The sequence below is a fragment of the Pogoniulus pusillus genome, chromosome 11, assembly GCF_015220805.1.
Source record: "Pogoniulus pusillus isolate bPogPus1 chromosome 11, bPogPus1.pri, whole genome shotgun sequence".
Taxonomy (NCBI): Eukaryota; Metazoa; Chordata; class Aves; order Piciformes; family Lybiidae; genus Pogoniulus; species Pogoniulus pusillus.
The window spans coordinates 15,526,492-15,553,734 of NC_087274.1; the positions used below are offsets into that span (position 1 = coordinate 15,526,492).

General features: G+C 47.8%; 1 protein-coding gene across 6 annotated transcripts in view; it reads right to left on the reverse strand.

Annotated features, from left to right (window-relative positions):
- Positions 1–645: 645 nt before the first annotated feature.
- The window catches only part of SLC4A11 (solute carrier family 4 member 11), a 136,874-nt gene continuing 110,276 nt past the window's right edge, over positions 646–27,243 (reverse strand). For 4 of the 6 annotated variants that reach the window (XM_064151184.1, XM_064151183.1, XM_064151186.1 and 1 more), the window contains 8 exons: positions 27,029–27,102; positions 21,648–21,897; positions 20,813–20,919; positions 19,543–19,711; positions 15,859–16,032; positions 10,262–10,457; positions 7,854–8,023; positions 646–4,220 (listed from right to left, as the gene is read on the reverse strand). In XM_064151184.1, coding sequence (XP_064007254.1) covers positions 4,157–4,220; positions 7,854–8,023; positions 10,262–10,457; positions 15,859–16,032; positions 19,543–19,711; positions 20,813–20,919; positions 21,648–21,897; positions 27,029–27,102 — 1,204 coding nt within the window. In that variant the 3' untranslated portion in view covers positions 646–4,156. Of the gene's footprint in view, positions 4,221–7,853; positions 8,024–10,261; positions 10,458–12,644; positions 12,837–13,063; positions 13,172–15,858; positions 16,033–19,542; positions 19,712–20,812; positions 20,920–21,647; positions 21,898–27,028; positions 27,103–27,243 lie in introns of those variants that run through there. The other 2 variants (XM_064151187.1, XM_064151188.1) reach the window with 2 other exon arrangements.

Below are 27,243 nucleotides of genomic sequence, written 5' to 3' on the forward strand. Positions count from 1 at the left end.
GGACACAGACTGGGGAGGGCACATAGCATGGCCCAGGCCCCTCTGTCTTTGCTGAGTACTCCACATAGAAACCCAACCCTTCCCTCCCATCTCCAAGCTCACTCTCACTTTCCCCAACTTTGGCCAACCTGGTGATTCTTCCAAGTGCCCACAGAATAAAGTTCAGCAGCAGTTTCTAAAGCAGTCAAATAGGATAAGCAAGAGTCTTACAAACAGATGGGAACAGCTGGCACATGGGAGAGCTGTTGGACATAGAAGTGTCCATCTACCTTACTTTCCAGAGCATCCCAGTCCTCACAAGCTCATCAGGAAGTCACATTGTGTGTCCCAGTCATTGGGCTGGTCTTGAAGCCTTTCACCAGCTGGCAGCTCTGAAGCATACCAGCTGAACTCCTTCAGCCATCCCTGCCCTGCCGCAGCAATGCGCCGATGCGTATCCAAGTAGAGCTTGACATTTATCAACAGCTTCACATGTTGACACCAGAGAATCTGGGGATTGCTGCTAGTGAAGTTGTCAGATTCACCTCCTAAGCACTCTAGGAAGTGCTCTGATACCTGTTTTCACAGAATCATCCATTTCCATGCAGAGTGAGAGAGAACAGCATTTTTGAAGGCAACAAAAGAAGTCTCAGACCAACAAAACTATTCAGGTATAAATCCAATTTTAATTGTCAGGCTAACTTCTAGCTCCTACATTCACTGCAAGGATCAAAACCCACAAGTTTGAGAGTAGAAGTTTATTCTGTCCCCAGTTTCTGATCATTTTGGCAGCTGTCAAAGGGTAACTTCCCAAATCCACTCGTTTCAGAAGCTTGTGACTACACTTTGCAGTTCAGGTTAACGTTGTGGACTCTGAACGGCCATCAACAGTTTCCCAACCCAATTCTTTGGCAACAGTTACACATAGCATTGTGCGTGTATAAAGAGCTTATAAGAAAACTTCTTTTACATTCCAATTGTCTGAACCTTCACAGAAGTATTAAAGTGCTCAATCAACTCTGGACAAACTCACTTTCCCTAGTTAGCCTACTTCCTAGAAACGTCTGCACTTAGAGTCAGCCAAACCAGAAGCAAACAAGAAGAGAAAGGGTACTTGTATGAAAACCCCCACATCCTCTGCAGGATCATTACAACACCTTAGGAGACAAGAGGCCTCGAGTCTCACATCTCCCTTTCACCCATATATTGAGACATGGGTCCAGATGGCCACCCAGGCCAGGCCAGCCCAACTTTCTTCCCCTCCCCGAGCTGTGCTCATTTCCCATCAGCCGATTCTTGGGCCCCTGACTCCTGCAGAAGGAAAACCCAGCAAAACAGGACCCTGCTGATGCTACAGAGAAAATGTAAACACTGAGGTCATACTGACAGAGCAACAGCCATGAAGGATGGAAAGGCGAGTTGTGACAGATATTTAACCCCCCCAGACCACCTGGATTTCAAATGATGTCTGCTAGCAACATCTGACACTACCTGAAATCAGCATTTTCAAAGAGCTTCACATGGGACATTTTTTGCTCCTTCTAAGGGGGAGATGGAGAGTACACATCTCAAAACTACTCCTGTGTGTGCCAGTTCACCTCCCTATGCTCTGTGCTGGGGGAAATTTCACCCAGGGACCTCTGCTCTCCTTCAAGAGGATTAGATCCCCTTGAGCACATCCTCTCCTTCCTCCAGCTACAGCATCGACAATATGATTTAAACAATCTCACAGGGAGACTTCTTCCTGCCAAGGGCTGAGACATCAGAACCACCCCAGGACATGTGTGTTTAAGAGCATACTCAACCAGAAGACGATATTTTGATTCTAGTTTTGGTTAAATCTTATGACATCTGTGGGAAAAGGTTATTCAAGCATCACCAGGCCTCTGTGCTCCCTGCCTTATAAACAGGTGCTGAACCATTTGCTGTCACCTGCTCTTTTCCTCTTGACTGAAGATCAGACACACTTTCACCACCTCTCCCTTTGCACTGCCCCCAGATTCTGCTTGCTGACTGTTTGCCCTGTTTCTACATGCAGGCCTTAGTAACAGCTGGTAGTGACCTCACCACAGAACTGACTCCAAGGCCAGAACACACTGACCAAGGTGGCCAGAGTCGCACAGACTCATGCCTGCTGTCACTCCGTGCATTGGCCATGGCACAGGTTACCCCAGCTGCCTCCAAGACCTACTGAAAGCCAAATGAGTGGCATTGCCTGCCTGGATGTACTGGGGTGGTCATCCTGACACTGAGGAGTCAGGGTGGTCAGCAGACCCACGGGAGTTTGGCTGGTGCAATATGAAGGTGATGCTTTCAAGTTTGAAGGGGTTGCTTTGCTTGCTAAGCTGGGAGCATTCCCCTGCAATTGCCATGGCCACTCTCCTGGGAGCACTCTTACTGCTCTCCTCCATCCAATACCAACAGAAGGGTGAGTGGGTTCAGAGGAACTCGAGGCTTCCATCCGTGTGTGATAGCCAATGGGTGGGTGGGCAAGGATGAATTGCTGTCTGATATTTAGTGCAAATACACCAAATCTTCAGTGGCTTGAGTATGGCTTAGTTTCAGCATCAGGAGCTTTTTGCTAATGCCTTCCTCCCTCACTACAGAGTTAGTCTTCCTCATCATGCAGAGAAACACCCAGTCAGAAGGGTGTGTGATGATACTCTGCACCATTTACTTGGCAAGCAACAGGTAGGATGCACTTCTCTGTGGTAATAACAAATTTGCATTCCATGTTATATTACTCTCCTTCCCTCATTTCTACTGTTTTTCAAAGTTCTTTATCTTAACACTTTAGCTGTGATCTGTAGTGTTCAGCAAAGGGCAAGCACTGAGCTAAAGGGCAGGTCGTTTCACAGTACTTCAGTGAAGAAAACTGACCATAGTACAAGCAAAAATTAAATAAACTGAAACCTAAAAGGCAGCAGAAGATAGATTCAACCAGAAATATAACATCTGGGTGTGGGGAAAATCCAGAGATCAGCTACAGAACAGAAACAATGGAGTGACCAACAAATATTGATTAGGTGAAAGAGGAAAACTTCCACTGCATGCTGCACATTAAAGTCAAACCCCAAATCCACACACTGGAGTATCAGGGCAGAACAATGAAGATCTCAAGGCATGGGAAGATGACGGCAAAGGAACACCTTGAATAAAGCAACACACAGAACAAAAACAGTAACTGAGCAGCTTCCAAAGGAGGAAAAGAAAAATTGACCACATCTCAAATGAGAAAAAGCAGCACTGAAGCAGAGAAGAAGAATATGGCCAAGACACCACAGGTAACACTGCACGAAATGCCTCAGAGAATCAGGCCTCTCTGGATATCTATGCAAAATATATACACAGATCCCTATGTAGCTATGTACACATAGGCACTACTGTACCTAGCTGCGTGCAGCCAACACAACTGCTCTTTGACAGCTTTCAGACACTAGGTGCAAGTATCTGAAACGTTGCAGCTGTGCAAAACTACAGGTGGTAGAGAGATCCAAAATCATTCCCAAATAGCTTAGACCCAGATGCAATTTCACCAGCATTGTCATGTAACCCAGCCTCTGCACATTTCCAGCTCCTTTGTAGGGATCAAGTATCCATCCAAAGCTGTGGGTTGTGTTAGGACAAATCAGAACTGTGTCCAGCCCTGCTAAGCTGAAGAGATGGCCAAACATCTCTGCTGACCTCAGTGGTTTACCTGGAATACCAATCTGGAAATACTGGATGCACAGAAAAAGGCCAGCACAGGACTGTCACTCTGTTAAAGAAAGTCAGTTGCTCTCCTTTCAGTGTTGTGGAAGAAAGAGACATGGTGCATGGGAAAAAAAAGGAAAAAGAAAAGATTCCCCCCAACCCTGAAACAAAAGACCACAGCTCTGAGAGGGTATTCTCCAACCACATGGATGTGCTGATCTTTAGGGTTTCCAGTTTTGGGATGTGGAAAGCAGCATTCTCCATAAAGCTTGCTTGCCTTGGCTTCAAACAGCATCAACCTCCCAAGTCCAAGGCTGTTTTGGTCTGACCCTCCAACACTCATTTGTTCTCTGTGTGCATTACCAATGCCATGTTAGAGCAGAAAGAATATGGTGACAGAAAGAACTGCAGAGGTTGTTCCACGCCTCGGCGCTGCTGTCTTCTGGCTCCCAGAGAGCTGTCCTGTGCCCATGGAGGAACCTCTTCAGTGCTCTGCATCCATAGCATCCAAGTACTTGGCTTCAATGATCCTGGGGAGCAGGTTATACCTAGGGTGGAACCAGAGACAGCATCAGTGCTTGTTTACAGCTATGCAATACACTGTATGTCCCAAGGTTCTCAGCACTTTCTCCACAGCTATGCACACAACAGATTCAGCCAGCTGAAGGGGAGAGGAAGTGGGGGAAAGCAAATCTAACCATTCCTACAAGTAAATACAGCCTTTGGGAATAACCATGTGGAGCTTCTCCTGGAAGAATCTTCCTCAGAGGAAAAAGAATATCCCTCAACCCCACAGAAGAAGAGTCACTTTCCTTGAGTACTGTCACCACACAGTCTTCAAGGTGCCCAAAATGTTACCATCTCACCTGACTCACAGCCATACCTCTGGTTTGTTCTGGGGAGGCAAGGAATGCATGAGTTACTCAGCCAAGACTCACCAGTTATTTCCCAGCCTCACTATGCTCCCTGTTGTGGGACTGCTGGCTCAAAGACCTGCATACAAAAGTGATTTGCCTTGCACTTCCTTAGTTCTCCAAGTACCCCAGGTCATGCCTGTCAGCTCTCACCACAGGGAAGATTTCACAGACAGCCCAGGAGCTCACTTTTTAGAGAAGCACCAAACACATCAGCAAGACCCGAGACCATAGCAAGGGGCTAAGGAGGACTATGACTTCCATTTCTCCAGCTGCTGGTAAGAATCTATCACTACCCAGAGTCTGGATCCTCTGCTGGACCATGGAGACAGTGATTCTCTTACTTTTGGGGCTCAGTTTTCATTTGCTGGTTAGCAAGAAGCTCCTCAGCTAATGTATTTGGGTGAGAAAGGCACAGCACTGCAAAGTTACGCATAGTTGGTTTGATCCTCTCTTTGCTTAACAAGGAAGCTTCCTTAGCTACTAAAATAACACACAAAGCATCAGGAAGACTTGGAGGGGCCTTTTCAGCAGCTCTGCAAGGGATCCCAAATAGCATGTACTACTGAGAAGTACCAGGACCTACTTTGACAGACCTGTCACCAAATAAAATCCTTCAGAGCTGTGGGAGCACTGACAAACACCACAGAGAACTTGGGAAAAAGACTCTTCTTCTCTGAGCAATCAGAAAGTAGTCACTCCAAGGTTCTGGATCAAAGGCAGAACTGGAGATACCCAAATAGATTGCATTTTCTTCCAACAGGCTCTTCCCCACTGCAGTCGTAAGAAGCCACTGAAATGGCAGCAGAAAAGGATGGTCTCTCCCCGCTGACCATGCAAATGGTGTGTCTGAGGATGTTGGCCAGATGGAAACCAGGCTTGGAGACAGGCTAACAACACTGCTGGCTTGCTGGATGGGACACTGAGCCATGAGTCACTCCTCTGGGTTTGATTCTTGACTTTGACCCCCAAATACTGCTCCACATCCTCCTCGCTTCTTGAAAACAAGTGAGAAGAACAGAGATACTTCATTCCTGCTACTCTGCCTTATCTACATAGAGTGCCAATCTCTGTGAAGAAGCCAGTGTTAGCTGCAGAGCTCATGCACCACAGCGCTGCCTTCTCAGCTGCGCTCCACAGAAGCTACGGGAAGGCAAAAGGAACCAGAGAGAAAGGAAAGTCAAGGGCAAGCTTCAGCATCGTGCCAGGTAGCACCATCATCTTCCTCTTAGCAGCAAGGCTGAGTATCAAGCTGCTAGAAAAAGTTGCTCTGGAAGAACAATGAGTCAGCACCAGAGCTGGTCTGAGATGACAGCATTTCATTTACTCCAAAGGAGGTCTATTACCTAGCTGCTGCTATGCAGGCTCTGGGACAGCACTCTGCCCACACTAGCTGAACTGGTCACACTGTGGCCCCTTCTCAAACACTCAGAGTGCCCCATGTGCTGCTCTGTGCAAAGGCAGAGCTCCCACAGGTGCCAACCACCCAGGGTTGCACACGGAAAGTATTTAGCAGTCACCTCGGCAGGCCCCCAGAGGAACAGCTATGTGAAGAGGGGGTGAGAGGCCCTCAAACAGAAAGCACACAGATAACTGCTCCTAAGGAGTTGTTACTTTTGAAAGCCTAGCTCCAGCAGCTCTAACTCCAAAACCATGGCAGCTTTGACATTTGCTGTGGATTTAGGAAGAGCTGGACCCAAGGAAAGCACCACAATATGTGCCTTGGCAGACTGTGGCATTGGTAGTCCTGAACTTTGAGATCAGGCACTCTCCAAGATTGCCAGCTCAAAGACAAAGCAGCTACCACTGGGTATCATGCTGGCCTAAAAATATTCAAATGGACTGGAAACAGATCTCTTCCTTGCAAGATCTTATTATGGCTTCTCATAATATCCAAAGGATGGAGAGCATGAATGATTAAACTGGAGGAGGATGGGCAGGCACTGCTAATGAACACCAAGGCAGAAATTCATTACATTTCTCAGTGATTCTTTCTGAACACTGCAAGATCCTGTAAGGTCCTCCCAGTTTTAAAGACACATTTTAAGACTAAATGTGGCCAGCCTGACCTGACTATCACTGACAATGGCATTCAGCAGTGCAGGAAGTCTAAATGTCACCACAGTACTGGCTTAGAATTCCTCTTAGAAGTTTCTAGCTGTGCTCTGAGTAAAGGCCTTAGGAAATCAAACTGCAAAGCATCCTGGGCTGAGCTGTAACAGAACCACATCTGTTTAGGGATTTGACTTCTCAGCTCAGGCTCTGCTCTCTGAGACAGTCTCCGCAGCTCAGGGCAGGGTTGCACAGCCAGAGGCTGCTCCTAGCAGGCAGAAGCTCATGGGGAGAGCTCCTGCCAAGGGCTGCAATGCAGAAAGGCTCTGGCTGCAGCTTGCTTCTGGGCACACCAAGGGCACTGCCACAGCTTGTGTGCCACCCTGGGGTGCAGGAAGTCAGAGGTGGCACCTGTGGGGAGCAGCAGATGGGAGAGGTGATCCCAAACTGACCAGCAAGGGATTGCACCTCATGGACATTTTCAGGAGAAGATCATCAGGGCCAAGCCTCTTCTTCAGCAGCTGGTGATCCAGGAAGATTCTGCCCTTTTGACTTCAATCTGTGTGTTTCTTGCAGCTCCTGAATCTGGCTCTCATCAGTTGCTCATTTCAGTCTGGGACTTCCCCACTGCCTGCCCCCAGCATCAGTGGTGACAATGGTGACATCAGTGCCATCAGGGGTTGGGTATTGATTTGTATATCTCTGTCTCTATTTCATTTGCTTGTTCTCATTTCCAGCCCAGCTGGCTCAGTTTCTTTCCCATCCCATCAGTCTCTCTCCCTTATTCCCTTTCTCTTCCTTGTGGGAAGGCAGAGCGGTTCATGGAGAGGCTCTGGCGACCATCCCAGCCCCAACCCTTTACACAAACCAAAAGAGATTATCATAAAACACAACCTGGAGGGAAGGGTTGGACTAGAGCTTCTCAGGAAGATCAGGCATCTCACTAAGTGCAAAAGGACACCCATTTGCCCCTCTGTAGCTGGAAGAGCACCTGCCAACCCAGAGCACTTTGCTCAAGACCCAGCCTCAGTGAAATCTGACTGCACTACTCCTCAAGCCTGTGCAGCTAGTGAAGAAGAGGTTGGCATCACCCACTTCAAGCGTCTGGCTACTTGGGAAGGTACTGGCTTCCCTTCTAGAACCCTCAGAGCTCCTGCATTCCAAGCCTGAAGAGAAAAGGCACGGGAGACAAAAACAGAGAGCCAAGTTTCATACCTGATTGGGATCATCCCTATCATGATGAGTGGGAAGATCATCTTCATGTAGGGCAAGGGTGACATGCCAAAGCCACAGAGGATGAGGAGCTGCAGCACCTGCAGGCCTGTGAAGTAGTGGATCTTCCTCTGGGGCACTCTGCGGATGTAATGTGTCGGAGGATAAGCAGTCTAGGAAGAGAAGAGTTTCATGTTAGGTAAGCAGCACCTTGGACCTGTGATTGCAAAGCATGGCAGAGCCTTCTGAACGTGAGAGGCTTCAGGAAAAGCAGTTTACACCCTTAACAGGTTCAGCAGCTGCATGTGGGATCTGCAGGGTTAAAGGAAGTGCACTGGCAGCAGCACACGGGGATGACTGGGCAGTGGAATCCTGGAGAAGACAAGACACTACACAGCTAAAATTGCCTTTGGCAGCACCTGGAGTGCAATGAAACATCTCGGTAAGTAGTGCCATGGGATTCCCAAGCAGGATTATCATGGCTCTGCAGCACTACATGAAGTGCCTGTGGGATGTGCAGAGGAGTGCTGGCAAGCAGGTGTGTTCAGGTATCATTACTGCTGGATGGTTTCTCCACCTGAAACCCAGCTCCTCATTATTTTACAGCCCTCTGTCTCTTGCTGATCAGATTCCATGCTCACGCCGGTGGTTCTGTTTCCTGGCTGAACCCCAGTAGGGTGAGACTGGGAGATGAATGAGGGAGGTGTGGGAAGTGGCTGTATTGAGACTGCAGTGATCTTCATCGAATTCAAGCTATTCACTTTAAGCAAGTGTGCGTGGGGGAGCAGAAGTGACATTAATAAGGTAAATGTCACTCACAGCTGCTGGTGACAGCTCCTGCTCACATCTGAGCGTCAGCTTTGACTCACCGTCTATACATCAATGGGAGTACAAGCAACTGCCTGCTGGCACCAACACAGCCTCAGTGGATTTCAGACTATGCCCTGACTCATTAAAAGGTTTCCAGAAAAGGGAGATCTCCACATTTGAGGATACCTTTTCATTTTCCATACTGAGGCTTGGAATATTCCACGTGGAATTTGTGCTAAACCCAGAAGTAATATTCCACGTCCATGAGGAAAGACTTGATCCTCATTCCAAAACTGACATGGCAGATGCAATCTCTACCCAGTTTTAAGCTCTGGGATGTAGTATCAGACATCAAAAGAGCTGAGCAGAGATGCAGAGCCAAACGTTAGACTCATTAAGCCCTTGACCCTTTTTACATGAGAGAAGGTGTGCTGCAGACTCACTCCTGCTCCTGAGTGCCACCCACGCTGCAAATTGACATCTTCCCAGCACTTGTAACAGAGGTGGTTTCAAAACATCTTTCAGACTTGTTTCCACCCCACATCAGAGGGGTTTCAATAATGCAAGTAATTTCATGTTGAGTTTACAACCCTACCATATGGATTTTCACACAGCTCAAAATGAGAGTGTAAAGAGACAACAAAACATTTACCTGCTGTGAGGCTTTGCTGGGGACATGAAAGATCAGCACTGACACTGCACCTGTGCTGGTGAGTGTGTTTGATCAGTTATCACTAACTGTTCTCTGCAGAGGTGTGACGTGACAGTGGGGCTGAAGCTCATGAGTACCTACATTCAGTGAGCAACAGCCTGTGCAGTAGAGTCTGAATGTGGTTTTGGTTTGCACTGCACATAGGTCAGGGCTGTCTTCACTAGCAGCAGCTATCCTGGCTCCACTCACAGGCTCATTTTTTGACTTCTGAAGGTGAGGCCTCCAGAGCAATTCTTAGCAGACTGAAAAGGACCATGCCCAAGACCTTGCTCAGAATGTGGCAAGGAAAGGTAGAATGCAATTTATGCAGAATTTGAAAGACAGAGGAGATGCAGTGCTAAGAACAATCCAGGTGCCACCACTTTTGACCAAACCACCACCACACCACTGTGTTGTCTGACAGTGCAATGCTCTCCTGCTTGTTTATCTGCTGCAATGGAAAAGGCCTCTCTGGCTCAGGTCTCAGCAGCAGCCAAGCTAAGCTAGACACAGTTTCACACTCAGCTTCACAGAGAAATGTTAAAGGGAAGTGCAAGGTGCAGGCTGGAGCTAGAAATCAGCCTCCTGAGAACAAGAGTTCCATGGTAACTACATTCCAAACACCAGCACCTCTACACTTTAGACCCTCACATTGGTACACAAAGTCATAAAATGGTTTAGGTTGGAAGGGTGCTTCAAGATCACCTAGTACCAAATCCCCTGTCATGGGCAGGGACACCTTTCACTGGACCAGGTTGCTCAAAATCCCATCCAGCCTGGCCTTGAACACTTCTCTGGATGTCCTCTGCCAGCCTTGCAGTGAAGAATTTCTTCTTGAGAAGTTTGCTGCTAAGGCTGTGAATACAGTTTCCCTCTATGTGCCAGCAGGCTGGTGTGCCAGTCTGGGTACCTGTTCTTTGAGCAGCAGAGCCACCCTTTCGAAGAGCTGGTTCCCATCAATGGAGGTCAATGCGATGTAGAGGAAGAGGCCATAGAGGACTGGCTTTGGGATCCACTGGAGAGGGAAAGGAAGGAGCAGGAGCGAGAGACCAACCAAGAAGTTTGCCACTAGACTTGTCAGGCGAGTCTCCTTCACACTCACAATCCTAAAAGCAAGGAAACAAGGATTAGAGGAGTAGGCTAAAATGCCAGAAGCCACGTGAGAGCCCTGCTGGGGCTCCGCACCATCAGGCAGGACACGTGCTGCTCAGAAAAGGGAAACTCATCTCCTCGGCACTGAGATCAGCACTTCTGGCCCTGTGCTGACACTGAGAAGGCAGTCTTGCTGGCTCCAGGCCAAGCACTTAATCCACAGCTCAAACAGAGCAACTGAAAAATGCCAAATTCCCCTTCTGCAAAAGCTCCACAGATCCTATCCTGAACTCAGCTACACCTTATGCTGAAACAACCACCACCAGAACCCGGCAAGACTCCTCTTCATGGGCAGTACTTTCTTGTTTTACCCAGTGCATATGCAACCACCTTCCAACCCAAAGAGAGCCCCCTGACTTCTACAGGAACTTATGAACTCCTGGGCAAAAGCAGCCTGCACTGCTGCCTGCTAGTCAGCATTGCTGCTGAACGTAGAGATGATCTTCTTCATGCACAAGGGAATGCTGAAAGCACACACAGAGAGCTAGAAATGGAATGCTGTTGTGGAGAACAGCAGTTGTGCTGCAAACTGCTTATTATCATGCAAAACATGTCATTAATGCAAGTTTTTCCAAGCTGACAGACCACAGGTGGATTGTTTTTTTATGGGAGGGAAAAAAGATTGACATGAACGTATACAGCACCACTCAGAGCCTACCTGGGGGCTGAAAGGAAGTTGTTTTGTTTTCTTTTCACTTCAACTAAACCTGTGAGTATCTCCTTGGATGAAACAACTTACCAGGAACAATAGGAGGAAAGAAACCCCTCATGTTCCAGACCACTTACACATACAGAAAAGAGGATTCTTAATGTTATTGAGAAGATAAACCCAGCCAGTGATGGAAAAGACCTTCAATATCAAGTCCAACTTTTAACCTAGCACTACCAGGTCAGCACTGACCCATGTCCCTCATCACCACATCTACACAGCTTTTAAATCCCTGCAGGGATAAGGACCATACCACAGCCCTGGGGAGATTATGTCAGGGCTTGACAACCCTTTTGGAGAAGGAACTGTTCCCAGTATCCAAACTGACCCCCTAAGGCCCAACAGATACCACAAACAGTACACCATCCTAAGGATGAGTGAGTGCAAAGGTGAGCAGTGGGACCTGTTGGACATATTACCCAGATGCACAGAAGCAGCCCAGGAAATGCTGAGTAACCTCTGCTCCTTTCAGGTCAAACAGCAGAAGCTACAGCTCCCCTCCTTCCAAAGTGATTTCGTTCAGATCCTTTTAAAAGCCTCCTGTATCAGCTTCTCTAGGCATCACTAAGGTGGATATAGTTTGGGCCTGTTTTCACTCCCTCCACATCTGGATAACTACAACACAGATGACTTGGAGCCAAGTACTTTCAAGTGCAACTGCAAGTGATAATTCAGAGTAATCTAGCACCCTGATAAGGAGTGGCCAGACTACTTCAACACTGCCAGAACCACTATGAGCCTCTTAAGTGGCCCAGTAAAGCAGGAATGAAAGGATGCACTGATTTATCATCAACCAGTACAGCAAGAGCTCCCTGGCTTCATCACTGTGGAAGCTATAGAGGAAGCACTCTGCTATTTGAGGCAAGGATCTAATCCACTGCTGGGGATGCTCATGGTCTGCAAGCACCAGAGTGAGCATGCACAAGTCTGCCAGGTTCCCTGAAAGTGAATGTGAGCAAAGCAAAGAGCTTAGAATAAAAGTTATATATGAAGCCACCATAGTTCAATCAGGTACAAACCAGCAAGCAGAGGACGGCTCAGAGTAACACCTCTTTGGTAAGAGATTTTCAAAGTTTGAGAACTTTTCCTGCTGTAATCTCTTGATGCAGCAATCACAGCACTGAAGAGTGTTTGATGACATGCACGATGTGCTGCAGCTACTACTGCCACTTAGAATGGTTTGGGTTGGAAGGGACCTCAAAGATCATATAGTTTCTACACTCCTGCTGTAGGCAGGAACACCTTCCACTAGATCAGATTGCTGCAAGTTCCATCCACCCTGGCCTTGAACACTTCAAGGGATGGAGCATCCAGCTGGGCAACCTCAGCACTCTCACAGTCAAGACCACCTTTCTTACATGTAATCTACATCTAACCTCTTTCAGGTTTTTGAAGTCGTTTGGAATTTCTTACTTGAACATAGAGAAAATTGCTCATAACAGACCAAGCACTAAATCCCTACAGCTGAAACTTTCAGCCACAAATTGGTCTTCTGCGGATTCTAGCACCTTATTGTTAGGGTGAGGACATCACAGTCACATTAAGTCAACAGAAGAAACTCTGCCATTTGCATGTGTCCAAAATCTGGTTTGACCCTTGAGGTAACGGCTCCAGAAAGTCTGTGCTGCAATGGAAATGAAGGCATGAGATCAAAGAGCATAATCCAGACTCATTTCCCCACAGCCCTTTACATACAGCTAGCATGGGATCAGCCATTCCTGACCTACTCTGCCTGACAGCAAGAGCCTGTTTGCAGGCTGCTGTATGAAACTCAAATGGTTACTCTACAAAGAAGAAAAATGTCTTTCATTGGCAGAGATCTTTATTTTTGTTTATTCCATCATTCTCACTGAGAGCTTTGATTTGAGTACTAAAAGGAGTCTGCCAAGGGAGCCAGTGCTGAAAGAACTCCTGATTTTCTAACTGAGCTTCAGGAGGTTTCTTCTTCAGTAGAACTGGCTATGAGAGGAAAAAGAAAATAATAAAATAAGATGACAACGTTGCTCAGAGCCTTCTGCTTATAGCTCAGTGCTTTGCAGAGAGCAAAAAGCTTCAGTCTCAAAGGGAGCTAAAGTAATGAATCCCTCGCTCCCTTTCTTACTCCCAGCCTCCAGCAAAGGAATTGCTGTGCTGGGAAAGAACATGCTTAGTGAGGCCACAGTGTCCCTCAACTTGTTCTGGATAATCACTGGAGCCATATTCAGGCAAGCATGGCCAAAGAGGACTCTCCAATGCTCTTCTGGGGCAGCTGGGTAAAAGAGCAGAAGACAAAGGCAGTAGATAATCCTTCACTTGGGGAGGATGCTTAACTCTGTTGAGAAGCCAGGTTATAGAATCAGTTGGCAGGAGAACAGAAAAAAGGGCCACCAAGTACTGAACTGATGACAGGAGTCATAAGGTGCAGGCTTGGTACATGAGATTCGAAGTGTAAATTCTGCACCTCAAGGAACCAGAGCACAGGCATTCCAGAGCAGATCACAGAATGGCAGAGTTGGAAAGCACCTCTGCAGCTCATCCAGTGCAACCCCCCTGCTGAACCAGGGAACCCATAGCAGGCTGGCCAGGACTGCATCCTGGCAAGTTTAAGTCTCTCCAGAGGAGGAGACTCCACAACCTCTCTGGGCAGTCTGCTCTAAGGCTCCAGCACCCTCACACCAAAGAATTTCCTCTTCCTCTTCAGATGGAATCTCCTGGGTTCCAGTTTGTGCCCATTGACCCTTGTTCTGTCACTGGGCACCACTGACAAGAGTCTGGCCCCAGCCTCTTGACCAATTGATTGCTATTGCTGAGCACAGCTCTAGAGCTGCTCTTCTTCAGGCTCAACAGCCCCAGGTCTCTCAGCCTTTGCTTCTCACAGAGCTGCTCCAGGCCCCTCAGCATCTTTGTAGTCTCTGCTGGACTCTCCAGTAGCTCCCTGTCTCTTAAACTGGGAAGCCTAGAACTGGACTCAGTACTCCAGATGTGCCCTCTTTAGGATAAAGCAGAGGGGGAGAGGAACCTCCCTCGACCTGCTGGCCACACTTCTTATGCACCCCAGGAGACCATTAACCTTCTTGGACCCATGGGTACTCTGCTGGCTCACAGTTAACCTGTCCTCCAGCACTCCCAGGTCATTCTCCAGGTCCAACCTGCTGGACCCCATGATCATGGCATGGATGAAAACCCTACAGACCTCAAACTACAAAGTTGTTTTGAAACAGGTTTAACACTTAACCAAGGTAAATATCTCTATCTAGTTGTGGCAGCAGCTCATACCCACACATGCTAACAGCAAGATGAGCCCAAGGAACTGGTCTCCTAGGGGAGGTAAAATGATTGCAGGGAGCAGCAGGACTCAGCAATTTCCAGGTGTGGAAGCTGAAACCTGTCCATCACTGATCCAAAAAGCTGCTGCATCAGTCTGGGCTGGGCCAGCTGGCACCAAGAACAGCATGAAAGTGAGGCTGAAATGAAAACACAGACCTACTCTATCCCTCAAAGTAAATGACCACTTAGCCTCAGTTTTGATAAGTGACAACTCTGAAAATGGAAACCAAGACAGGATAATTAAAACTAATGGCATTTGAGTGGAAATTACCACTTGAGGATAAAGCACTCAGCTGTAACACGCTGAGATCAAACAGACCAGATAATCTCTGCTCTGGAGCAGGTTTCATGAGAAATTAGCTTCTAAATTATTATTACTCTTTAAAGTAAGTCTTTCTGAGAAGAGTGTGTTGGACAACTCAGAACCACAGAAACCTGCTTTAAATAGAACACTGTGACCTGGGCAGAGCTCCACAGTCAGTTCTGCTAAAACCAAGAGAATTCAGCAAGCCCTCCCTGAAATGTGGTGGGTGATGCTATGATGCTATGGGAGCTCTAAAATAACACTGCATTTTTCCTGCCCTTTGTAATAACCACCAGATAGCTTTCAGGCAATGAATCAGAGAGGAGATTTTCTGGTGGAGACATCTGGAAAGATTTGGCCAAAGCATCTCTTCAGATTTATACAAGATAAACCTGAGAAAGCCTTGGCTGGCTCTTCCACAGAATGATTTGCTCTGGAACAGGGCAATTTCTGCACCCTGAAAGAGCATAAATTTGTGGCTTGTTCACTCTGGTGAAGGATCAAGAAGTGGGGTCACAGACCATGCTGGCTGAGCTGGCTTCATTTGGAGCACCTGCCGTCTGCCTTCATGCATTATGGGTCCGAAGGGGACACCTTCTTCCTGCCTACAACTATCTGAAGGGAGAGTGTTGTGAAGTGAGTGTTGGTCTCTTCTCCCAAGTAGCTAGTGAGAGAACAAGAGAGAATGGCCTCAAGCTGCACCAGGTGAGGTTTAAGCTGGACATTAGGAAAGCTTTTTTCACTGAAAGGGTTGTCAGGCACTGGAACAGGCTGCTCAGGGAGGTAGGTGAGTCCCCATCCCTGATGGGACTTAAAAGCCATATAGATGTGGTGCTTGGGGACATGGCTTAGAGCTGGACTTGGCAGAGTAGAGTTAATGCTCAGACCCGAACTTAAAGGTCTTTTCCAGCCTAAATGATTCTATGATTCAAGATGACAGCTAAGTCCCCAACTATGTAACCCATGGTGCCCAAAGGCTTAGCAAAGCACAAATAAACCCAAAGACCTCCAAGACAGCTGCAAGCTCCCTACTCACGTCTCATAGATGTGTCCATTTTCAACCCTCTCTTCCACATAGGCCAGGGCACGGACGTGCATCGGGGAATGGGGGAAGGCAGCATGGATCCAGGGGAGGCCGAAGATGGACAGCCCAGTGTTAATCAGGGCAACCAGCAGCAGGTCCCAGTGATAAGCTGTGCCCTTCACCAGCCTGAAAAGACATTTTCCATATCAGTTACATCTGGTGCAGGCTGCCCATGCTGAATCTGAGCTCAAGTGCTAAGCACCAAGTGCACCATCACGCACAGAGCCATTTCACTCTCCTGCTCTGCAGCCAGCACTGCACAAGCACAAAAGGTAAGGACACTTGACAGCTTGCTCCCAAAGCAGTCATCTCCTGGAAAGCACAGTGCTGAGCAGAAAAGCAGGCTACTGAAATGACAGCCCATGAACATCCCAGCAGTGTTTAGCTACTCTATTCATGGCAGAGTTCACTTCAACCATATCTATCTGCTAGCAGAGTCCATGGGAGGAGTGATTAGAAACCCAGGCATGGGCTGCCAGCACCTGACTCTGAAGTTTCCCACTCATCTTTGCTTCTAACCCTGATCTCTCTCCTTCCCCATGGGCAGAACATGTGCTCAGTGTGCTGCAGTAATCCCCTAATTATGTAATTTGCTACTGCATGATAAGAAAATAGGCCACGAATTCATTAAACTTCCGTGGTAGTCAGCTCAGGAGATAAGCTCTTCACTTGGCGAGTGCTGGGCAGCCTCCCCATCTGGTTTGGCAGGGGAGAGGGAAGCCAGCAGCCTGCACCAAGGCAGGTGACCACCCTCACTTTGCAAGGGCTACACAGAGAGCAGCTGCTCACTCTGTCTAGTTTAACCATTTTTTGCAAGGTCTGCCCCTTTCTTGAATGTACTTATCTGGTACTCAGATACTCTGAGTAAGGAGGAGGAGAAAGGCTGAAGAAGGGTTCAGCTCCTGGATTTAGATTCCTCGCTTAAAGGTCTACAGCTGCACTTATGCCCAGCCATTGGAGTAGACAGCACTTGGCAACTTCACACAACACAGGAGAGCAACTGAATTATGCTCCAGGCACTGTGAACTGCAAAGGGTGCACCATTTAGGTGTCTTGATGCCACCCCAGGAAGTCCCTTTCAATACCTAAGCAGAGACTTGGAGCTATCCAAGATGCTGCAGGGAGTTAGGTACGTGGAGCTAGCAGGCAATCCAGCACATGAAGATCTGTGTAGCCAGCCAATGCCTACCTACAAGAGCACTGAATGCCACTGTCTAGGCAGCAGAAGTCTTGGGTAGAGTTACTTTTTGAAACAAAAAGCCTTACTTCATGAAGGGTTCACTTCCATTGACTGAGAAGGCCACAGGGTGAAGTCAGGTAGATGCTCAGATTGCAATGGCTCTGAAGCTGGAAGGTGCTGACAGGAAGGGTGGGATTGTAAATGCATTTCCTGCGTTGGCTCAGACTTGGGAAGCACAGCCTCTGCTCATGTGCTGCCCTCTCAGAGCAAAGCCATCTCCAGCATCCCTAGGGTTATGGTTTGATTGTCCTGTCTCCCCTTCTCAGAGGACTTTTTGTGTACAGAGGCCAACATGCACCTGCTTGGATCAACAGATAGGCTCTGCTAGCTCACCACACACAAAGAGCCTAGGATAAGGCATCTAGGTGTCTTCATGCTGCCCCACCAGCCCAAGACTCCTTGGGCTACCACATCAGCTTGGACATTAAGACTTCCTAGTTCTTCTTTACTATGAGGGTGATGGAACACTGTAACAGGCTGTCCAGGGACGTGGTGGAGACTCCATACCTGAAGACACTGAAGGTCAGGTTTGATGGGTCTCTGCATAACCTGCTCTAGTTGCAGATGCCACTGCTGACTGTAGGGGCTCTGGACTGGATGGCCTTTAAAGGTCTCTTCCAACCCAAAGCCATCTGTGATTAGGGTTTGCTTTGACCTATCCTCAGAAACACACAGAGAAAGAAATCACTACATTTGCTAAGGCACCACACAGCAGGGTCTCCACTTGGCTTGTTACAAACAAGGATACTTTTATTCTCTGACAGTACCACAACCAGAAGGTGTCAAGTCCTAGTTCTTCCATCTCTAAACGTTCATGCCCTGATACCTGAGCAGCATAACCCCAGCCTTGTAGTGGGGCATCAGGATGAAAACTATGAAGAACTCCAAAGACTATTCTACATTCCTTAGAAAGCCTCTAGTGAAAGCACACTCAAAGTTTACCAGAAACCCCTCCCAGGAAAGGGATGACCTCCTTGCACTGCAGCTTTATACAACACTCTGCTTTAGGGATAAAATGAAGATAAGAGGGGGAAAAAATCCTGTGGTCAAAGAAAACCAAATTAGCATACCTGAATTTCAGCTTGTCTTCTTTCCCCTAATTCAGTGTCACTGCAGCTAGAAAGTGGCAAATGCTAATGTGTGTTATGCAAGGAGAGAACCCTCCCACGCCCAACGACAAATCTGAGCCGTGGCGGTTTCCCCGAAAGAACCGACAGCAAGAACAGGCACATGTGGCTCATCTGACTGCAGCTGCCACAGAGAGGGAATATTTTCACTGTGCCACATCTTGCCTCAAGTTTGCAGCACACAGATCAGACCTATCAGACACCAGACATACTGTTTGGCTTCACTTCCACCTTTCCAGCTGGAGACTAACAGCTCCAGGCACCTCGCTGCTGGTGCTCAGCTGCAGCACGTTGTGCTGTGACACGCAGGTCACTGATGTCTCTTCAGCAAATTCTCAGGACTGCAAGGGCCATGCAAGTACCCACATGTGCCAGACACTCCCTAAATACCTGGAGACACAGCCACAGACCTCAAGCCACGTAAGATGCCTACACAACTATCACAGAATGTTAGAGGTTGAAAGTGACCTCAAAAGATCATCCAGTCCAACACCTCTGCCAGAGCAGGATCACCCAGGGCAGGTCACACAGGAACACATCGAGGCAGGCTTTGAACATTTCCAGAGAAGAAGATAGCTTGACAACCTCTCTGGGCAGCCTACTCCAGGGCTACAGCACCCTCACAGTGACAAAGTTTTTCTCTCCCGTTCCTGTGGCACATCCTCTGCACTAGCTTGCCCCCAGTGCTCCTTGTCCTGTCCTTGGCCATCCCTGAGCAGAGCCTGTCTGCATCAGCCCACCACTGCCCTGCACACCTTTAGCACAGCAACGAGGGCAGTCCTCAGGCTCCTCTGCTCCAAGTCCCAGCATCCTGAGCCTAGCCTCATAGGGATACATTCCACTGCCTGCAGCAGCTTAGTGGCTCTGTGCTGGACTCTCTCAAGCAGTTCCCTGAGGTCCTTCTGGAACTAAGGGGTCCAGAACTGGGGACAAGACTCCAGATGTAGCCTCAGCAGGGCAGAGAAGAGAGGCAGGAGAACCTCTCTGACCTACTCACCACAGCCCTTCTAATCCACCCCAGGATACCATTCACACATGGGCTGAGGCAATGAGGTCATTGATGCTTTGCATTTTTTACTCACTACCGCAGCACTGGGTTTTGGGGATGGTGATGAGTTAAGCAGCAGTTTTCTTTCATCTGTGACAACAGAAGTTCTGAAGAACATGTCCTGAATATCTTTCCTAATGTTCAGACAAGCTTTGGAGAAGGACTGCTGAAGAGAGGCTTGAAAATGCCCCTCCACAGAAAAGGGCCCCCCCAAGCATTACCTGTTCTCTGGGGCATTTGTGAGCGACGCGACGATGTTCTGCTCTATGAAGAAGAGCATCGACAGGAGGAACCCCAGCCCCATGGCACTCATCACTGACCCAATGGAGAGGGACTGGACTGGGGCCAGCACAAACAAGCTCTCAGATGGGTTGTAGTTAAATTTGGACACTGGAAGAAGGAGAGGAATGGTGTTAGAAGGCACCTTCTTGTTCAGTCATCAATGTGGACTGAAGTAATGTTCAACTCACACCATGAACTACTGGGAGCCAATGCAGCAAACCAGGCATGATGCTCTGGCATGCAGGAAGCAGAAGGCCACAGAAGACACACTCATCTGCCTGTTTGGGTTTAGTTGTTTTCCTCCATCCTCTTAGAACTTGGCTGCCATCCTGATCTGACAGATTACTGCTAGTCCTAGCGAGGCATTACACACTACTTGAGCAAAACAAAAGAGGGAAACTTGGTTTTGACAGATGTGAGGTGTTGTCAGACTGGAAAGCCCAACTGGTAACCAGTGGTCACCCCTCCTGCTCAGCTCATCGACTGACAGAGGCAGCCTAAAACTCCCTCATATCCAACAAGCTGTGCAAGGCATTGTAGTATAAATGCTTCTACTTTCCTTCCATGGGAAGAAATCCATGACTAGGGATAAATCATCCATGACCACACATCATTTTGCAATCCAACTGGATGGAATGGCCATCACAATAGAAAAACAAAAAGCCATTTCTTATTTGTTTCCATACATTTCCTCACATCACCCACTCACGTCACCACAGGACAATGCAATTCCTGTCCCCATTACCACTTCCTGATATGGAAAAGCTGATCTGGCCAATGAATGGGGTCTCATTTTTAGATTTCCTTGTGTAACTTAGAACTGCCCAGATGCTCTGCACCATTTCACCTAAATTAGGAAAACGTCAACTGGAGACAAAGAGGACAGGCTGGGATCATCAACTCTACGTCTGTATGACTGGCAACAACCCTTCCTGCCTGCTAATTACTCTGCCCTTTGTTCTTTGCCAGAAATTGTTGATGGTCTTTATTGTAAGAGATACATCAAATTGACTGAAATGGAAAAGCCACACCGGAACGCTTTGTCTAGAGAAAACACTTCAGGCAGCCTCATTTGATCAGGGCTTTGAGTGATTTCCACCTAACACTGAGGAAATCTGAGCCCCTGGCTGGTGGGTGTGCACAGTACTTGCCTAGGAGGTGTCTTTTTCATAACTCCCCAGCACTTCAGAGAATAAAACCAGAACTTACTCTCAATTTCCTTGAAGATATAGGAACCCACAAGAGAGAAAGTCAGAACTGAGATGGGCAAGGCACAGTCGGACAGGATCTCGCGCACCCGCGCATGCAAATATGGGCTGCAAGGTAAAGACAAAAATATGTCCATCAACACCAGGCTGTACAGGGACAGTTCAGCTACTACTAATGCTTTAACAAGTGAAAATTCAGTCCAATCTTGCACTTCTAAAAAGATACTTAGAGTGTAGAACGAGTCTTTAACTCAGCCTTAAATACTCTGGAATCTGTAGCCTTTGAGGGTTGATGAATGCATAAGCAAAAACCCACAAAGAAACAAGAAACTAAGATGTGAACTAAAATAAAGCCTTCCAAGCACCAATTTTTGTCTCTTCTCCACTTTACTTTGATTGCTTACTTGAGCATTTCAACTTCAAGGGAAATGAGAGTAAAACCCAACTCAGAGATGGGTGTTTGACTTCCAAGAACAGACTAAAGGTACATTCCCAGTAGACCTCCCAGCACCTTCATGCATTTTTCCCCACCAAATGGTTCAATGAGGAGAATTACAGAAGTCCCAACATGAACTAAGTGGTTCACCCAAAGCCTTCTGGAAGGTCACTTGCGATGCTGACCCAAAGGCGGAAGGGCATCGTCCAGCGACCAAACATTTTGTTCTGCTGCTAACATTTTCCAGGGGTGCAGCCAAATTCATCTCTGGCTTTGGCTTCCACCAGCAGCAGCAGAAGAGTTCCACCTGATTTGACTGGGTTACAAAACCAAGATCTAAACTGTGAGCAGCTCCCCCCAGGTAACAGAGCAACCAGCAGCCTGAGCTCCAGCAACTCACCTTTTCTTAAACTGATAGAGCGTGTGGCCGAGCCAGAGGGTGCCCAGCATCAGCATCAGGCTGAGCACGGCAGTCTCACGCCCGTAGTGCACGTCATGCGTGCCTGTGTGATTCTCTAGGGCCATGGATCTGCTGACTGAGGAGTTCATCAGGAAGGTGGTATTGATGCCGAGGCCTGGAATAGCATCAGCCTGGGCTTTTTCCACGTAACTGCCTCCTGCACGCCCGTGGTAGTAATACTTCTTAAAAACTGTGCAAACAACCAAGAGGCAAGCGTTAGGGCAGGGCTGTGGCACCCAAAGCCAAACCAAGAGCTTCCTTCTTGCTTGATCATGCAGTACTAACATGCTGCACCAGGTTTATAGCTCTGCCCCTCAATCTACGGAGAGGAAGCAGGGAGAGCTGCTTCTCTTAAAGCCAGTTCTTTGCAAACCCAGGGTTCACTTCTTTCACTTAAAAATTGAACTGGTTTAAAGCAACATTTGAACTGTAAGGATTCCCAGGGCTCATTTCTGTATTGTTTTCTAGCACTGGAATCACTACTCTTAACTCTGTCTCTATCTGCTTTTGGGAGCCCAGCAAAGAAATCTCACCAGGATGCCTGAAAAAAAAAATAAAGAGAGTATCCAGGCTGCAGAGATCCCTTAAAGGACTGCCAAATGTCTACTAAAAATTAGTTCTCCTCCAAGACTGCTCCAGATTTGCCATGAAACATTGGTGACGTGCAAAACCTGGCAGAACATTTAAATTTACACTGTAAATTGGAACAGAGTGAGAGAGCACCTGGAGTAAACCTGTAGAAGTAAAACACCCAGCAGTGCCTCTGGAGCTGTCAGTAAGTGTATGAGATTAGTTCAGAGGCACCGACAGAAGCACTTGACAGCTGGAGACACACTCTTGCTCTTGAGCATTTAGACAGCTGTGTTCACCTCCCATGGCATGGGCTGGTTCCAAGCACACAAAGGTGCTTTGGGGATAATTTCTCCTCGTGGGGGAACACAAGCCTGAAAATCCACAAGGAGCAAGTAAAACCAGAAGCCAGGAGCCTTGGTTCTTCCATGGTATGTGTTTGGATGGCAGCAGGCAGCATGCAGCACCCATTCTTCCTCCACACCAATGGAAAGCACCATGTTAGAGCTTTGCAGTCCCTCCTCCCTAGCTTTGTCTGAAACACCCCTTCAAACTTTGCACAGGGAAACACAAGAGTTCAGGGCAAGACCATTGCCTTTAGACAAAACCACAACAATCTAAAGCTTAGGCTGCAATGCTCCTCCTAACATTTCTCCCCGCTCCCAAATAGTGGCCAACACCAAGCCCCTCAGCCTTTCCATCTGCAGCAGCTACAGGGAAAAGAAGCAAGACAAATTAATTCTAAACACTTACAAAGAAGCAAACCAGACCCCTAAGCACCCTTGCAAGGCACAGTTGGTATTTACAACCACCTTGAATTCAGCTGAAGAATAGTTTGTGTTACTGCTGGTTTGGAGCTGACTCTGCCATAAAACACCTCAGGTTTAACCATGCTGCCCCTTCTCTTTCCCCACCATCTTAATATTATTTTATGTTTAAGTCCTGTTAAAAAGGGTCCAAGTATTTGACAGGGGTCAGACTTGGACATGCTGGAGATGTGGGTGAGGAGGAACCTCCTGAAATTCAACAATGGCAAGCAGTGTGTTCTGCAGCTGCAGAAGAATAAGCCCTGCACCAGCACAGGTGAGGGGTGAGCTGCTGGAAAGCAGCTCCACAGAGAAGGGCACTGGGAGTGCAGTGCTGGTGGACAACAGTTTCCCCACGAGCCAGCAGTATGCTCTTGAGGCCAAGAGGGCCAGTAGTATCCTGCAGTGTGGTCAACAGGTTGAGAGAAGTTCTCCTGGCCTTCTAACTCTGCCCTAGGGAGGCCACATCTGGAGCACTGGGTACAATTCTGGGCTCCCCCAGCTCCAAAGAGACAAGAAGCTGCTGGCACAAAATTAACACAGAAGGTTCCATTTGAAGTGAGGAAGAAAAGCTTCTTTACTTTGTGGATGTCAGAGCACTAGAAGAGGCTGCTAGCAGAGTTTATGGAGCCTTCTTTTGGAGACATTAAAAACCTGGACATGATCTTGTGCAAGCTGCTGTGGGTGACCCTGCTTTAGCAGGAAGGTTTGACTAAATGATCTCCAGAGGTCCCCTCCCACCCCTACCACTCTGTGATTCTGTAGCAGAGCATGAAGGTTACAAGACTGCTTACTTCACATTTAATACTCCTGCATAAATTCACAGAAGTTCACAGAAGGTTTACAGGTCAAGCTTCAACCTTCCAACTGGCTCTCTGCAGCAGCCAGAAACAGGGAGATCACTGCACTATTAGGCAGAAGAAAGGTTCCCCCAGTCAGGAGCAATCTCATGATGATCTCTGCTAGCACTGTGAATCGCTGCACCACGAGCAGTGGAAGAGCCTCTGCTCTCATTTCCTCCATCCTCACATCTGTGTCCAGCCCAGGCAGGACATCCACACCTGCTTTGCAAACAGGTAAACTGAGGCACAGTGCACTGCCGTGACCCACACTGGCACAGAAAAGGTTGTTGCAGGATTTGCAGTTTCCGGCTCTAAAGGTTCAAGGACACTTTTGTGATGACCAAACCTGACTGTGGCAGCATTTCCTGGGGATCAGCAGCTGGCCAGGGCTAGCAGCCTGCTCACCAGCTCACTGACCCTGCAGGCTCAGCGTCAGCACATGATCCACCCACAGCACACGCAGCTCTGCACAAGGCACCTGCACACCTCCGGATTTAGTTTTGGACTAAGCTCCTTTTGGGGGATTCTAGAGGATTTTCTCAGCGTCCCACCCTTGGCTGTGGTGTGGTAACAGAGTTAGGGCTGAGCACAGCTTTGGTGCCCTGTGTCACAGCCTAACTCCATCTATGTACAAACCTCTCTGGCTGCAGCTCAGCTTGCACGCATCTCAAAACCATCTAGGATTGTTCCACTCAGTCATAGAATGGTTTGGGCTGGCAGGCAGCTTAAAAATCATCTAGTCCAGTTCCCCTGCCATGCTCTAAAATGCTTGATCATGCAGATCTCTGGTTTGTTTTCCTACCAGAGCTAAGTGAATCTCATTGCCCACATTCGAAGAGAGCAAAGCAGGTGGTGACCTCACTTAAACAGAGCCCTTCAAGCCAAAGGCAAGCCAAAGGCAGGCTCAGATTCCCTCCAACAACATGAACTTGCTTTGTTTGCTCCAGCAGGTTCACTGCCATTTCCTGCAGAGTGCAGATGTCAAGATCAAACAAACACAGCTCTGGTGGCTGGGCCACATGGCAAAAACAAAGTGTCACCAGGACAGCTTGAGCGCACATGGCTTGACTCCTCTGTGCACCACATCCCTCCCTCCATTTTTCCTGCACGAGCAGCTTGCAAAAAGTCAAGGCTGTGAACAGAGGAGGAAAACAACTCAGCAAGAGCAGTGTGTCACCTGGCACTAAGGAAGCCCAAAGCTGCTGGCAGCTGCCTGGCCATTACCAGGAGATATTGAACAGCACAAAGAAGATGCTGAAAAGTGGTGGTGAAGCCCAGGAACCGGGTGCCCAGAGGTGGCAGATGCTCCATCTTTGGAAGCATTCCAGGTTAGATTGGACATGAGCATCTAGTGAAAGATGTTGCTGACTGCTGCAAGGATCTTGGATTAGATGACCTTCAAAGGTGCCTTCAAACCCACACCACTGCATGATTCCATGAAGAGACCAGCTTGCTCTCTCTTCTCAGCTGCTCAACTGAAGTCTTGAGTGGAATGAGGAAGCAGCAGCAGCAGTCATCACCTCCTGCTGCCCGAGAAGAGTGGAAAAAGATAGATGAGCAGGAAGTCACAGGGCTGTGACTGCACTGGTGACATGGATTTAAAGACTACCACTGACAGATTAAGGATGAAGTCTGTGCCTGCCAGCATTGGTGTCCTTCTGCATCTGGGAACACAGTTGGACTTGGGGGCCCATCTGTTGATGCATCAAACAGTCCCAGATGTAGCTGAAGTCAGCATGAGCTGGCAAATGAGAGAAGTGTTGGTTTGATTTCATTCCCATTGTTCTTATGAATTCAGCCCTTCCCAAGCACAAGAGAGAATCACACTAATTGTCTAATCAACTTCTAGGCTCCTCTCCCATCCTCACTGCAATGCTCTGAGATATGACTTGCATATTCCCAACAGTCTGGCAGCCAGGATTAATGGATATTTCCTGTGCCTCTCACCTGCACCCCATCCCCTGCACTGGGACATCAGCTCTAGTGCAGAAGCTGAATGTTGTGCTGGGGAACACCTTGGTGCCACAGAGAGACTGTCTCATGCCTCCAGAACAGGACAGTAGCAGCACCCATTAAGCAAACCCCACATCTACACTACGAGTAAGGAGGAAGCAGAGCAGCTTCTCCACCAAGCTCTGTCTGCACAGGATATCTGAAAGCTGCAGGTGTTCTGCAGAGGGAAAAAGCAGCCTCTGACTGCAAAAAATCACAGCACATGCCCAAGGAGCCAAACCAAGGATTCTCAATGAAGCATTGAAACTGCTTCACAGTGTCAGATGTGCTCTTTGAAGGTGTTACTTTTGCATGTAAGATACTATGAGCCAAGCCTGAGAATCCTAAGGATAAGGGATATGCTCAGGTGTGTTCTGAAGGATTTCAAAGGGTATCCCAGACCTGAGGTTGTGGAACAACAGCCATAAAAAACAAGGAACAGATTTTTCCAGCTTCCTAATGAGATAAAGGGAAAGGTTCATGGCACCTCTGCTAACATCTTTCACCTTCACCTCCTACCAATCTTCACTGGGAGAGGTGCCAGAGAAATTTGTTAAATCCCAAGATATGGATTAACTCATGGATATTCACTTAGCACTTCTCCCAAAAACAGGAACCAAGTGGCTGGACAGACAAGAGCTTTGGGAGCATGCTGGAATGTACTTCAGTCCTTATGTTGCCATCAAAGAAGAGAGGTAGGTCTCAGAGCTTACATAAGAATGGGCAGACCCAACCCATCTTTCAGCCCCCCACCAGGCAGCTTTAGTGGTGTGGTAAGGAAACAGGTTTAGACGCACTGCTTTTACACTGGACTTTTCTTTTGGCCAGGCTGGACCAAAGGGACTTTCACAGCAACATGAATATGGTTCCTCCACTTGAGAAGACACTAACTGTATCTCAGCTAACTGGAACTTGAGCTGGTAGCAATTCTGCACACCTAGGTAATCTGCTGACACAGGAATGCTCCAATCACACTTCTTCACCCCCTGCCAAAGACCCTGAATAAACATGGAACAAGCAAACACCATCAGTATTTGCAGCTCTGTATCTCCCTCTGGCAGCCAATCCAGCTAGAGATCTCGACTGTGAAAATCACTGTTGCAAGACTTACCTTTAATAATGCCTTTGAAGGCATCAAGCACAAATGTGATGGATATAAAAAGTGCAATTATTTCTTCTGTTGACCTGTGGAAAAATCCCAGGAATTAATACAGCTGTTATCAGAGTCTGCATTTTAGCTCAAAGGAAAATCAGCATATTCACATGAAAACATTCCAGTCTTAGTTAAGACTCCATCTCAGGAAACAAAACTTGGTGAATTCCTAA